We start from the raw sequence: 13,662 nt of genomic DNA, 5'->3' as shown, positions 1-13,662 counted from the left end.
TAATGTTTATGTAATGACCTAATACTCAATGTTTCTGGGTGGGTGAGCTTTTGCCATGAACGCCTCTGTTGCTCAAAGTGAAGTTTTCTATTGGATTGTTTTTGCTTGTTTTCTGTTCCTCGTCCTAAACTTTATTAACTCATGAATCTCCAGTCAATATATATATATATATATATATATATATATATATATATATATATATATATATATATATATATATATATCTTTTAAAGGTTCCAAAGAAAACAAAAAATATTACCATTGACTAAGATAATTATTGTATGTGTGAGGCAGGCTTTCATAACTTGGTAAAACTATTATTAACAAATAAATTGATGAATTTTAACCTGTTCTCATTTTATTTTATTACTTTATTTTGTGTGTTTAGTTTATTCCAATTGATGTCTGTAAGTGTGGGACGCTACTATGAAAAAAAAAATCCTCTTAGGGATTAATAAAGTCCATATCTATCTATCTATCTATCTATCTAATTGTTAAAAAAAATAATAATAATAAAAAAATGATCGATCAAATTTAACAGGAATTATAATTCAAGTGTAAATCTTTTTAATGCAGTGAACACTTTGTCAAAAGTTAAACAAGAATGAAAGTTCCAGTATGTAATGTCTAGTAAAACATTGAATTGAATAGATTGGCCCTATCGTCACGATAAACAATCCAGCTTTATAATATCATTATCTGTATGGATGCATCTCCAGTTTGTAGTGTACCTTTAGATAGTTGTCATCAATACGGTTGTTGTCTTTGTCCAGAGTAGGAAGACAAATACAAACTCAAAAGGTCATGAGTCACAGTTCACTGAGTGTGTGTGTGTCTCTCTCTCTGTACTAAAAAAACTAGCTGTCTGACATTTCTCAGTCAATTTAACATGAATTTTGTCTTCCACACATCTGCAGCGCTCTCCGCTCATTACCGAGTGTGTGAACCCTACTCGGACCACAAAGGGGGCTACCACTTCGGCTTTCACTGCCCGCGCCTCACAGACAACAAGACCTACATGTACTGCTGCCACCACAACAACACCCCCTTCAAATACTGCTGCAACGAAACCGAGTTCCAGATGGTCATGCAGGTCAACATCACCACCACCTCAGATGGTTATGCACACAAGTAAGTCAAAACATGCCATGCAATTACACTGACATTTTACCTGATGCACCAGTATTAGGAATTAATCAGATTTCTTCTGGTTTTGACAAATCATAGTTCTACTCACCAGGAGAGTGCCAGCCCCGATAAGGACACTGCACAATGAATCACACAGGGGCTTCTGGGAAAGAAAAAGGCTGCTACTGTGAAAACAGAAATTTCCGTCGGCATTTGGATCCAGATCAAAATACATAATGATGGGCAGTCAGTTATGTTGATGTTGGAGAATAATTGAATCCACGGGTGGATGAGGAGACGGGTCCAGCAGGCACAGACCCGTGAGCCAAAGGGTTAGAGAATGTTTGGCATTTTTGTGCAACGCTTTTTGCTTGAAAAATGATTAAGCGATAAACAAAATAGTATTTTTTCTGTCAATCAACTAATCGTTACAGCTGTAGAGGATATCTACGTATATGCCCTTGTGGTTCAGGAGCAGTGAGCCGAAAGATTGAGCGCTTTATTGATGGCCGGCTCTTCTTCGGGCCGTGATAGAACTTCCCACCAAATGAGACGGGAAGCTGTTTAATAGTTCTTGAGTTGTGCTGCCGGAACAAAAACAAACGGGACCGATGCATAACCTCCGTGGCTCTGTGGAGGTAATTAGGAATAAAAGAGGTTTTGCTGAATCTCGAGCGGAGTTTTATGGGAACGGCTATGGTGGAACAAACAGTTTCAGAGATGACATTTCCTCAGATCAGATGAAAACAGCTGGTTATAGTCTGCTTGCTCACAAACGCTTCGTATCCCTCGACAGTATTGCACTCGTTGACACCATTTGCCTCTTACTCAGAGGGTTTGTTGACATTGATCCACACCTACAGAGGCATTCAAACCCAGAGAAGAGCAGATGCTGGAAGCAGGAGTTGTATTGTGAGTGGGGGACGCCTCCACACAATTGCTCACGAAGGCAGGTGTTAAGTGCTGGCTATTATATCAAGTACCACTATGATACATTGCCATACAGGAGTACAGACGCAAGAATTACAGTACGTTTTAGCATAATTAATAGCAAACTACGCTACACGGACCGATTTACGGCACGGAGTAGTACACATACGCATGACAACACATTTATGCGCCGCAGCATGAACAGGTTTCTGCTGAGTGAGGGACCAAAATGAGCCTCTCTTGTTCAGTGGGAGCTCTCAGCTCTCTGTACTAATGCCCTCCCAGCATGCCTCTGCCCCTGGTGGTTCACACTGCCCTGCAGCAGGTCATGATATTTCATTGTAGCGTCAGATGGCCTCTTTTATCCCGGCTCACTGGGCGATAGGACTGCGGGTCTGATATTTACCACTGTCCAAGCGAGTTAAAGCGGCCATAATTCTGCTCTCTCTTCTCACACTGCAGAGACAAAATGGTAATGATGGTGATATAGTTTGAGATTTACTGCAGGTCGAGGTAAAACTAAAGGCGTTTGTCCTCTGAGGGTTTCACGAGTCAGTGCTCTGTAGCATATAGCTCGCCACGTAGTTACAGAATAGCTGGAATGATGCAGAGCCGGGATAGAAATTACATTCTAGGAAAGCAACTGTAACAAGAAACCTGTGACAGATAATCAATTGCTTGTGCGTTCCTTCTCTGAAGAAGCTGTGTTGCATATTTAACAACATTTGTTTTAGCTCTGTGGTTATGATCGATTCCCTCCGAGCACAGCGCACATGTTGTTGTTTTCTAACCTCCAGGTGGACTCAAGTACAGCCTGTTGCCCCCACAAATTACCCGAGTGGACACACAAACTCAGTTGTCGGTAGATGTCTCAACTGCAGAGGTGAAGGAAGGCGATTGCAGTTCCTGATACAATCAGATTTGAGTGCAGTAGTGGCATTCGCCTGCCTAACAGATGTTCCTTTTACAGCCATTTATGCAGATAGATATCCCAAGGCCACATTGTTTTCAGATATAAGTGGATGCACTTGATCAACTGAACTGGAAGCTCTTGAGCATCACTTTTTTTTGTTTGTAAAGGGGTTCAATCAATGCAGTCAAACAAATTGCAGAGTGTGCCAAAATGACATAAAAGATGGGTCTCCCTCCAAATGAATCTCTATTTTGAGATTGTATTCTGTCTCTCAGTTATAATAATATGTGTTGTGCAATACAATCATCCTAATAGGACTGAATCACTTTCAATGTGCGTGGTATTCCCGGACTAAAAGTCCTCAGCGCCATAGGAACAAAGACATCGCACCCAGATATTTAGTATCCCTGATTTGGCAAAAATATTGCCTCCTAAATTTCTCAAGGAGCTATTTTTTGCTGATTGACCTTGCTGTACTTTTTGGATGTGGGTGTGCAAAACTAAAGTTCAAAAGTGTCACATTAAATCCAGCTGGATCATGTAATACATGAAGAAAATGTATGAGCAAAAAGAGCACCGCTTTTCAGAGGCACCGCGGAGGAACAAATGGATTAAAACGCGCATCGTGCTAATGAAATGTGTTGTAGAATTTAAGAAGCAGCAAATGGAACAGATGGCTTCTTAATAATTTATTTTTCGGTTTATTTAACTAGTTTTTATCTAGGGAGGATTTGATGAACGTCTTGGTCTTGCCACGTGAACAGTAAACATTCACACCTGGCAGCTCCCTCGTAGCTGGGATTTAAGGGGCCTAGCTGAAGGCTATCTGGATGCTAGCTCTGAGCACGCCAGAGTGTTTATCATCATCTTTCTCAGATTACACTGTGCTAATCCTCATCGTCTGTCTCTCACGCAGCAATTACACAGCCCTGGTCGGCGTGTGGATCTACGGCTTCTTCGTCATGGTGCTGCTGGCGCTGGACTTCCTCTACTACTCAGCCATAAACTACGAGCTGTGCCGGGTCTACCTGGAGAAATGGGGTCTGGGTGGACGCTGGCTGAAGAAGGCCCGCAGCCAGTGGCACAGGTCCATGCCAGAGGAGAGCGAAGCCCAGGCTCCCGCCCAGCCCATGGTCCCTAGCCACTACCAGCCCAGACACAGCCTCAGAGGAGAGAGCCACAGCCCCACGCTCCTGCCCTACAACACATCCACCGCATGGTGAGTCACCGTCCGGCAACATGGCGAACTAAGATTTACATGCAGGAAATATGTCAATGGGAGCACTGGCAGCGTTCAAATGATGATTTATACATTACAGGCAGGAAACTGGAGAAGACTGTTGGCATTGAGGATCAGTTCACTGGGCAATCTGATGATGTAAATTTAATTTAAGTGATTATAGTCTAATCCATTTTATTTAGAAAGCCAAATAGGACACCCTCCAAACTTAAAGCCTTCTTAAGGTACAGATACAGTAGACAAACATAAAGCGCCAGACTCCGTTTAAAGGCGACGTTGCTTGTCTGCAACCAGTCACATGGTAACTTAAAGGAACTTAGGTCTTCTTCCTTGTGTGCTTTGATTCATTTGGCATGCAGTTAACGTGCCAGTCATACCTTAGTTTCAATGAAACCTCAACTCCTGTCGTTTGCTCCAGGTGGTTGTCACTGTTTTGATGGGAGGAAGTAATAGTCCTAACGGTCAAACCGGCTTTAAAAGTGACGTAGTTTGATGTAAAAAAGTAAGCTGCAGAATGGCTGTTTGATTAGATTAGCTCATAAAGTTATGTGTTGAAGTTCTTCGGAAGACCTCCAAAAGACCACCAATACAGTAAGATCTGTTACACAACCATGCTGATAATTTCAACATATCATTTTATACGTATTATAGCACAGACTCTTGCTGTTGTTTGGAATAGTGCAACAAATGCGAAGAAATAAGTTCAAGTGTTTTTTCCCCGCATTTCTTTTCCAACACAGGTTCTCTCTGCGTCTTGTTTTCGTGTCTTGTTCTTTCTTTGTACTCAGTGTTTTGTCACGTAGAGAGAGCAACATAGCAGGGAAACACTGTTTCCAACGGGACAAACCAGAACATTTCTGGCATACTTTTCCCAAGTCAACATAGATGAAGCTCAAACATCAGGCTCCCTGTTTACTTGCAATCCTTATTAAGAGTGCAGTGCGCACACAAAGATACACACAGGACACAAACACACGATTACTGCCTACCAATGATATTGCTAAATATGTCCCTGTCAAAGTCAGTATTGCTTAGTACATACATACATTGAGAACATATTATTTCCCAGTGATTAGCATTCACTGGTTTGTGTCTCAACATCAACTTCTTTTTAAAAAGAGAAATTTGGGTTTTCGAGTCCGACCAGCTCATTAGGGAGCTTTTAATATTAATGAATAGAAAGGAACAGAATAATGTGGGATCTGCACTGCCCGCCCGAGGCCCCTGACTCTTATTTAACCTGAACGATTCGACTCTGAGACACATAAGAAACCGTTCATGGAGTTCCTGCGGAGAAACACCATCTGCTATCCTTTCAGGTTATCGTGTTAATAGCGTTGCGAGCAGTCACAGGAGTCTCAAGGTGTGTTGCGACTGTTGGCAAAACATACAATGTGATTTACATAACAGCCGCCGGGAACTTATTCTTCCTTCCATTGTTCCGACTTTCATAATAAAGCTACACAATCGTAGAGCGCCGCCTGAACAAACTTCTTTTTCTGCGCAGTCCATCTTTCATGCAGTTCTTCGTCTCCGACACTGCACAACCTATTTGTCTGACTCAGAGTCTCTCGCTTGAGGTAGATATCTCTCTCGGGTCATGATAATTTAATGTGGGCAGAGGTTTGACAAATGGCTTTGAGAAGCAGCGTCGACTGTGCGAGCCATAGATAGGGGAGCTGGGATGCTGCAGAAGGATCCTGGGGCTGCTCTGCTGGTGGAAACATGGTTAACTTACACCGGACATACCCATGGAGGCTTCTCGTTAGACATGGAGTCAGTTCAATATGATAGGACTCATCAATCCTAGACATATAAGGTTGACCTGCACTGGAAGCGCTCCAGCTTCAAGCCAGAGGATGTTTCTAAAAAGACAAAGTGGGCATACAAAACGAGAGCATGCGAAATTCATGGTAATTCATGCTGATGGGGGAAAGCTTCAGAATGGATGCTCCTCTGTATGGTTTTTCTTTAAGTTCAGTTTTGTTTTCTTAAAGGTCAGGAGCTATGAATATTCTTTGACAATCAATCAAATTAGTTAAAAAAAAAAAATTTTAAAAAGTGGCAGATGCCGGGAGCTGAATTCAGTCACACAACGTTTCTGGGGCAAGAGTAGAATAGTTTGCAGTAAACACAGAGAAGCACTTCTCACGATCCAAACAATCAAGTGAGTTTTGTTCAATGTGTTTTCAGTAACCACAGCTGATGTTACTCACACAGTCCGTCATCAGGGTTTATTCGTGGTAATACAGATATTCATCCCCAGAGAAGTTACAGGGTAAAGTCTCAGAAAACCGGGTCCAGCTAGTTGAACATCTGTTAGCCTAATGTTAACAAATAGAGATGGGGTCAAATCCCGCAACCGCCGCAGCAGCATCTAAAAACAACCCAGTCGCACAGCAAGTCAGGAATCCAGCACAGAAAGGGCCACCAATGCACCGGGGCAGCAAGTCAAAGTATCAAACTATTTCCCAACATGCAGAGATCTCTTCCTCCAGAAAAAGTGCAGCTTGGCATTCAGCGTGTCGTCATATTGTTATTGTGAGCAGGCTGGTATGCTGCAGATCTACTGCGGGTTCATTGTGGGCGGCCTGGGAAACTGTCATTACTTTCTCTCTGTGGATACCCTTTATTGACATCTCCTGCATGCGAAAAACTACTACTGCCAAGCCAGATATTATCGGTTTTACTTGAATGCATTGTGAGCAGGGAACTGACAACCGATATGACTTTAGTCACAGCTAATGTGGCACGTAATGGCCACAGCGACCCACTCAATGATTGATAAGAAGTATTTGTACCACAGGGGTTGAAACATTTAGGAATTATTGCTCGGTAAAAAGAAAAATGGTGGGCGGGGACTGAAAATTCATTAGGTAAAAACAAAAAAATCCACAATTATTTGTGTTTTGGAGTGAAAAAGAGCCTTTAAAGACAACCAGCACCGCGGGTTTGATCCTCGGGGACTTGCCCGACTCCCCACAGGATCGACCGACTTTTTATTTCTGCCATTACACAGATCAGACCCAGCAGAGTTTCAGTACTTAAGTCATATTCTTGCCCTACTGATATTTAGTCGATGGTTTCTTATTTTTAATATAGCAATGATGCCTGTACATTTAGATTGTATGGACCCAGTAATCTCAGTGAAGGCTTGTGGCTAGACATTACTCGATGCACCTGGAAGCTACAAAGTGCTCATCAGTATTAAAGCCCTGTTGGTTTTCCACTCGTACATAGCACATTAAAGGACATTCAAATTTTGGCCAGGATCCCAGTTTGTGCCAACCCCCTTCGCCCAGTATCCAGACTCACGCAATTAGTGGTAGTGGGAAGCAGCAACAGCATCTGGATATCTTGACACCTGAAGACCTTTCTTTTTGGCGTTGGCGGTGAACATCTCCTATATTATCTCTTATTTTACATCCTTGTTTAGTGTGCCTCACACTCTCCTCTCTCAGAACTGCAAGAACTATCTGCTCTGCTGCTGTCATTTCAGTCTGGCTTCATTGCATATATTTTGCATAAATTTAGTTAGTCTTTAGTCAGTGTTGATCAAGACTTGCCATGCATATATAGCTGTGCGATCAAGGTTAAACACGCTTTTTTTTCTCCCATGTATAGTGTCAAAATTCAATATATGATCTGTCCAGAGTACCCTGCCGCTCGTCCAATTAGCCCTCATGTGACCCGAAAGGATTAGTGGGCATACGACTAATGGATGGATGGAGGATTCAACCTTGGTTTAATGTATGCTCAGCATCAGCCAGAAGCGGCATAAATAAAAGAGGGTGAAATGAGATGTTGGGCAACATCAAATGGCACCACTGCACATCAACAGAACATGTCAAATAGTCACTTGGTGATTCATAAATGGCTTGGCATCAAGTTGCAGCAGCAACAACCCACTCGCTCAAACTGGGCCCGCTGATCAGCCACGAAAGGAGCCGTCCGGGTGAGGCGGCATCTGGCACCGCGGTCACCTGACTCGCGGGCGATCGTAACACACGGCGCCTTGCAGTCAGACCTCAGTGACTCAGCGCTATCACACAGTAACGGTGTCTCCACAGGCTAAGTCTGTGTGTAGCATCGATTTGGTCGTAGGTATCCGTCCATAACACCAACACTCAAACGCCTGCAGGTTTTGTCTGCCGACGGAATGACACTTGACAAATGGGCAATGGACTCGTACTCGTGCTTTTCAAGTCTTCTGACCGCTCAAAGCGCTTCGACGCGCCATGCCGTCCACACATTCACACGCCATGCGAGGCGCCACCTGCCCATCAGGACTGAGTAACATTCATACCCGATCATACACCGAAGGCACAGTATTCGGAAGCGATTCGGGGGTTAAGTGTCTTGCCCGAGGACACATCGACATGGGAGCCGGTCCTTCTTCTGATTGAAGGACGACCCTTCTCTCTCTCGCTGAGCGACAGTCGCCACAGTTAGCTTCGCTCGGGAAGCTGAAACAGCATTTCCCATCTTTTTTTTTTTTTGCGCCCCAATTTTTTTTTTCTTCTCTTTTTCTGTCAGAGTATGATCAAAGCCGAGCGGTGTCTCCTGCATATTCACGTCCATCTTTGAACTCACTGGTTGGCTTTCTGTGGTAATAATAGAATTGTACATTATGAAATTATTCCTGGCTTGTCTGTCCGCAGAGCAGCGTGCCAAGACCTTGTCCAATTAAAGCAACATTCTCCATGTGGTGTGAGTTAATTAACATCATCGATGCTACAAAGGCAGCCAGGCACAGAGTTCTGCTGTGGGCTAAAAGGAAAGAGCAGGAGAATAGGTTTTAACTCCTTGAGAGTTGGAGAATGACTTTTGGCATTGCCATGAGCAAGTGAGGCAGTAGCTATTCTATTTTTGGGCTGGTGTTTGTGATCTTTTATTAGATCTGGTGTCATACATTAACTTCTGCAAACTACATTTGGGTCATTTTCTCAAGAGTGCCTTCGAATAACCTTCAAGTGGAAACTTTGATTTTACCATCAACAATGTAGTTGCATTATTTTTGGGTAGCTGAAATGACTGTGATGTGACTCACAGAGGTGGGGTGGGCTGAAAGTATTTATAAGAATTATAGACTTGTAAAGTTGTTCTGTAAATCTAATTGCTTTATGAAAAGCAGAGCTGCAGTTTTATTGGTTTTTGTGTGTTCGGGTTTTGAGATGATTATCAAGCCAATATCAGGCCTATATAAAGATCAATGTGGATCATTAAGCACACACATCATCATCTGAGACAGTTTCAGCCATGCAGAGAAAAGCCACGCCCTTGTTGTTCAAGAGGCGTGGAAAATAAAAAGTTTTTATAAAGACCTCATGTGGCAACCGAGTGGAATTTAATGACGCGGTCGGGTTTTGTAATGTCAATTGAAGCATATAAGACAACAATACCGCCTTCGTTCCTTTTTCATCCGTTTCTTAAAAGTTTCCATTCGGTTTCATCCATTTGTACGATGCCTTTGAAATAGGTACGCATGAATGTGTGCGATCCTAAAACACATGTTCTTCATTTGCTTGGTTTTCTTGAAGCGTGGTTGTATTTGACGGATGCTATTAAATAAAAAATTGCTTCTATTATTTCGTAATTTCACCCATTTTGGTTAGAAAAATTATCTTCATGTATATCTGTTACCCGCTGCTTCATGGGTCCAACATTTTAAACTGGAGAGGACTTCTAGTTCACAGATAAGTGGGTGCAGTACGTTTCCGTTGGAGATGCAGTGTGTTGTCCGCACAACTGATCTGGTTATCAAAACCAGAAAAAAAGAGCAAAAACTGAACGAGAACTGGCCCCAGAGACCATCCCGTTGTCGCGTAAATAACATGCAAACCTCTCACAACTGAGAGATGTGATCATTTGTTTTGTCTGGAATGCTCAACCATCTGCATTTCTCTCTCTACAGAATGATTCTGCAAGTGGACCAACCGAAGAGTAGCAACACCTTGTTTCCTTACGTGGTACAGAGGAGAGGTCCCACAGATGCCCCCTCTCTGGACCACAGACACACACACCAGTGGTGGGCTAGCCATACTGTAGTAGTTAGAAGAGACTACTGCCCTTTCCTAATGAGCACAAAACACCCATGGACCGACAGAAGCACGCCGACATGGCATTTAGAAACCCCGCTGAGCAAAGGCTGCCAGGAGAGACAGAGGACTGTACTGCTGTCGCTGCTGCTGTGGAGGAGGAGGAGGAGGAGCGCCACATTCGACAGCTCGCAGGTGATCCTCTGAAAAGACTGCCACGGCCCGGAGTATCCTAAAAGGATCCGAGCTGATACCGGATGAACTGGACTCACGAGCGAGGAGGCTTGCCCGTTTTTTCAACAACAACGACGACAAAAAAGAAGCTCATCTTTCTAGATTTAACATGTTTATTACACTGCTGTGTCAGTTTGTGTTCAGTAGCAGTTAGACACAGTCGTGGGTTATCTATTTGGTGATTTATTTATGTGAATTAGTCAGAGAAATATATGAGTGGTTAACATTCGGGAACATGTAACAGCTTAGGTTGATGCTGAGCATCTCACTTTAGAGTAGAATGTTTTTGTTATTGATACCAGACACGAAATGTCTTCTGCAGCCATGTTGAGAAGACAATATCTTGTATGAAATGTTTTGGATCTCCTCTCTGCAAAACAAGTGATTTCTCTACATTGTAACGTGTCTGACGAGGACACGGCGCCATACAGATAAACTGCTGTAGATCAAAAGGCTTTACTTTCGCTCATCAAGAGTTTTCTTTTGGTTTGTTGACGCTGAGGGAAAGGGGATCTTGGCTTTCAAGTGGTTCGCTTAAAACATTAATGCCACGTTCACACAACTGGCGACAAAAAAGCTACAAAACGGTTCAGGCGGCGGCCGGCGACATCGTCGGCACGCCGCTCGTGGAAGTGCCGACGCGAGGGGAGGAGGGGGGTGGGTCTGTAGCTCCATGTCACCGGCTTGCATTGAGAATGAACCGTGGGCTGTTGCTTTGTCGCTCGTCATGTGAATAATGAGGATCAGGGACGCCTTCACAACATGCTAAGTTAAACACAACCTTAATCCTTGGCGTGGAGCCTGCAAGCCCATTTGAGACCATTACTTATGAAGTTAGTGCGAGGCAGGTGCCTCTGTAACCTCATCCATTGACTGGTTTGCCCTTCCTTATTACTGGAACTGCCTGAAAAACAGCTCCATTAGCAATATGATGCAAATGTTTATTCATTCAGTTCCTTCATGAGGAACGCTCTATATCCCACATTGGTAATAGAGAATTGTAAGTGATTAGCCATAATAGAAAATGTAAAAAAACAACAACAACTAAAAACACGTTAAAGCCCCTTTCACTGTCAGCAATAATGTACAGGAGCTTAAGCAGACGGATGACATGGTATGTAAAAGTCAGAGGCGTTAGCCACATGAGCATTGGGTAATCATTGAAGTGGAATTGCAGAGCTTTCAGTTTAGTTTACATTTAATAAGGTGAAGTTACTAAAATGGACATACAGCATTTCTGGATAATGAACTCATATTGAAAAAGGTCCCCAACAATTTCTGTGTCAGCGTCGGAGGAGAAGAAGAGTGAAAACAATTCACTTTTTAAAGAAAAACTTTTCCATTAGAGCTGCAACTAATGATGACTTTTTATTATCGATTAATCCAACAATTATTGTCCCAATTCGCTAATCCATCATTTGGTCCTAAGAGAGCTGGTTTTATTCAACCAACAGGCCAAAACCCAGGATATTAAGTTATACTATCATATATGATTATATATAACATTATGTTATATGTTATCATATATGACAGTATAACTGAATCCTATATGATTGTATGACTTGAATCATATGTTATTAACATATGCTCACATCTTTACACGTGTGAAATCAGTGCAAACTGAATAAATGATCAATCAATTACTGAATTGAATAGGGGTGCACCTGAAGATTAATATTATTGATTAAACAGACAATCTTTCTCCAGTTAATCAAGAATTAGTTTGGTCTCTGAAGTGTTTCACTATCATAGTAGAAAAAGAAAGGCAACTCCGAAACTATTTGGCATTTTTGCTTGAAAAATGACTAAAAACAATAAATGAATCAATAAAAACTACTGAGATAGAATACATGTAATCCATAAAATACTGCAGCAGACAAAGCAGCTGTTGGTGCCAGACTGTGTATGAGCGATAGCATGCGAGGACCAGGTGGGCAGACAGTAGTAGGTACACCAGAAAAAAAGGTGTCAATCCCAATCTTGCTTCTGCAACTCGTCTGGCAGCTGCAGAGCCTGCGCTGGTGCAGAACCACTGGTCCGTGCAAACGTTGCGACGTCCTCGCTGAAAGCTAACAAGAGATACCGCTAATCACTCCCGGTTGGCTTTTGGCCAGCCACGAGAACTCGAGGTCTTGCCATCATATCTGTCCTCCCTGTCTCATGCAGTTTAAGGGGATCCTCTGAATAAAACTCTGGGCTTTTGCGGCCGGGCTTCTTCCTCGGTTTATCGGCAATAATATTCACATTTGCTGAGTTGTAAGAGCAAGTTAATTCCCATTTCAACGGCTAAAGTTTAATTGCGTGTGTGCAGGCTTGTGCTTTCAGGGCCAGAGAAATAGGAAGTGTCCAACTGAAATAATTGGCCCGGGGATCTGCAGTTGTTCTAGATTACACTTTCCTGCCCTCTTTCCGGAGCTGCCTCTCTATTCCCACAGTGTGAACAGGCGCCAAACAGGGAGGCGTTACTTAACAGGCGCTGCAGCACAAAGGGGATTTAATTAGTCCCTAATGCTGAATAAGTGGGGAAAAGCTTATGTGTTTAATTAAGGTAATGTCATTTTTCAGGGTTTTCGCTGTTCTGACCTGTAATAAAGCAAAGGAGGTCTGTCCTTATTACCAATAAAGGAAAGAAAAAGCAGAAATGCTAAGCAAGCAGTAGCAGCGTCCAAATTTTGATTATCCCGCTCCCCTGTTTCTTAAAATGTTGGTTTTGTGATGTTTTGTTTTGATAAAACAGTCGTGAGTCTGACCTGACGTGTGACGTGGTACTGTAAATAGTATCGGCTCAACCTTCAACCCAAATAAACAACAATTCAAAAACTAAAACAGAAAAAAAGGGATGTGAGGAAGAGAGCGCACATCTGTTTCAGTCTGTCAGGTTGTCATTGTAACAGTTGCCTTACAGTTGAATACCCACCTGTACACAGAAGCTTTGTAGTGGTTGATACCTCACGTTTTGGGTGTGGCGGTATAGATGATGACGATGATGATGATGATGTGCACCACGTCCTGTCTATGTATTTACTACTAGATAGGATGATCAGTACCGTTTTCAGTTGGATTGTTATTGCACTTGTTGACTTTGTATTGTCACGACAGGGAGAAATAAAGTTTTATCTTTTGCCGTGTGTTTAAATCCCTCTGCGTCAGGTGCTCTTTGGAAAAGAAAACACTGCTTT

General features: G+C 42.7%; 1 protein-coding gene across 2 annotated transcripts in view; it reads left to right on the top strand.

Annotated features, from left to right (window-relative positions):
- Positions 1-12,257, top strand: part of shisal1b (shisa like 1b) — a 33,712-nt gene extending 21,455 nt beyond the window's left edge. Inside the window, exons 3-5 of one of the 2 annotated variants that reach the window (XM_068602221.1) lie at positions 918-1,131; positions 3,888-4,190; positions 10,126-12,257. In XM_068602221.1, coding sequence (XP_068458322.1) covers positions 918-1,131; positions 3,888-4,190; position 10,126 — 518 coding nt within the window. In that variant the 3' untranslated portion in view covers positions 10,127-12,257. Of the gene's footprint in view, positions 1-917; positions 1,132-3,887; positions 4,195-10,125 lie in introns of those variants that run through there. The other variant, XM_068602220.1, reaches the window with a different exon arrangement.
- The last annotated feature ends 1,405 nt before the right edge of the window (positions 12,258-13,662 follow it).

The sequence above is a fragment of the Clinocottus analis genome, unplaced genomic scaffold (genome assembly GCF_023055335.1).
Source record: "Clinocottus analis isolate CAN_PGR_092001 unplaced genomic scaffold, fCliAna1.0.p SCAF_6, whole genome shotgun sequence".
NCBI lineage: Eukaryota > Metazoa > Chordata > Actinopteri > Perciformes > Cottidae > Clinocottus > Clinocottus analis.
This window is presented reverse-complemented; position numbering and strand designations above follow the sequence as displayed.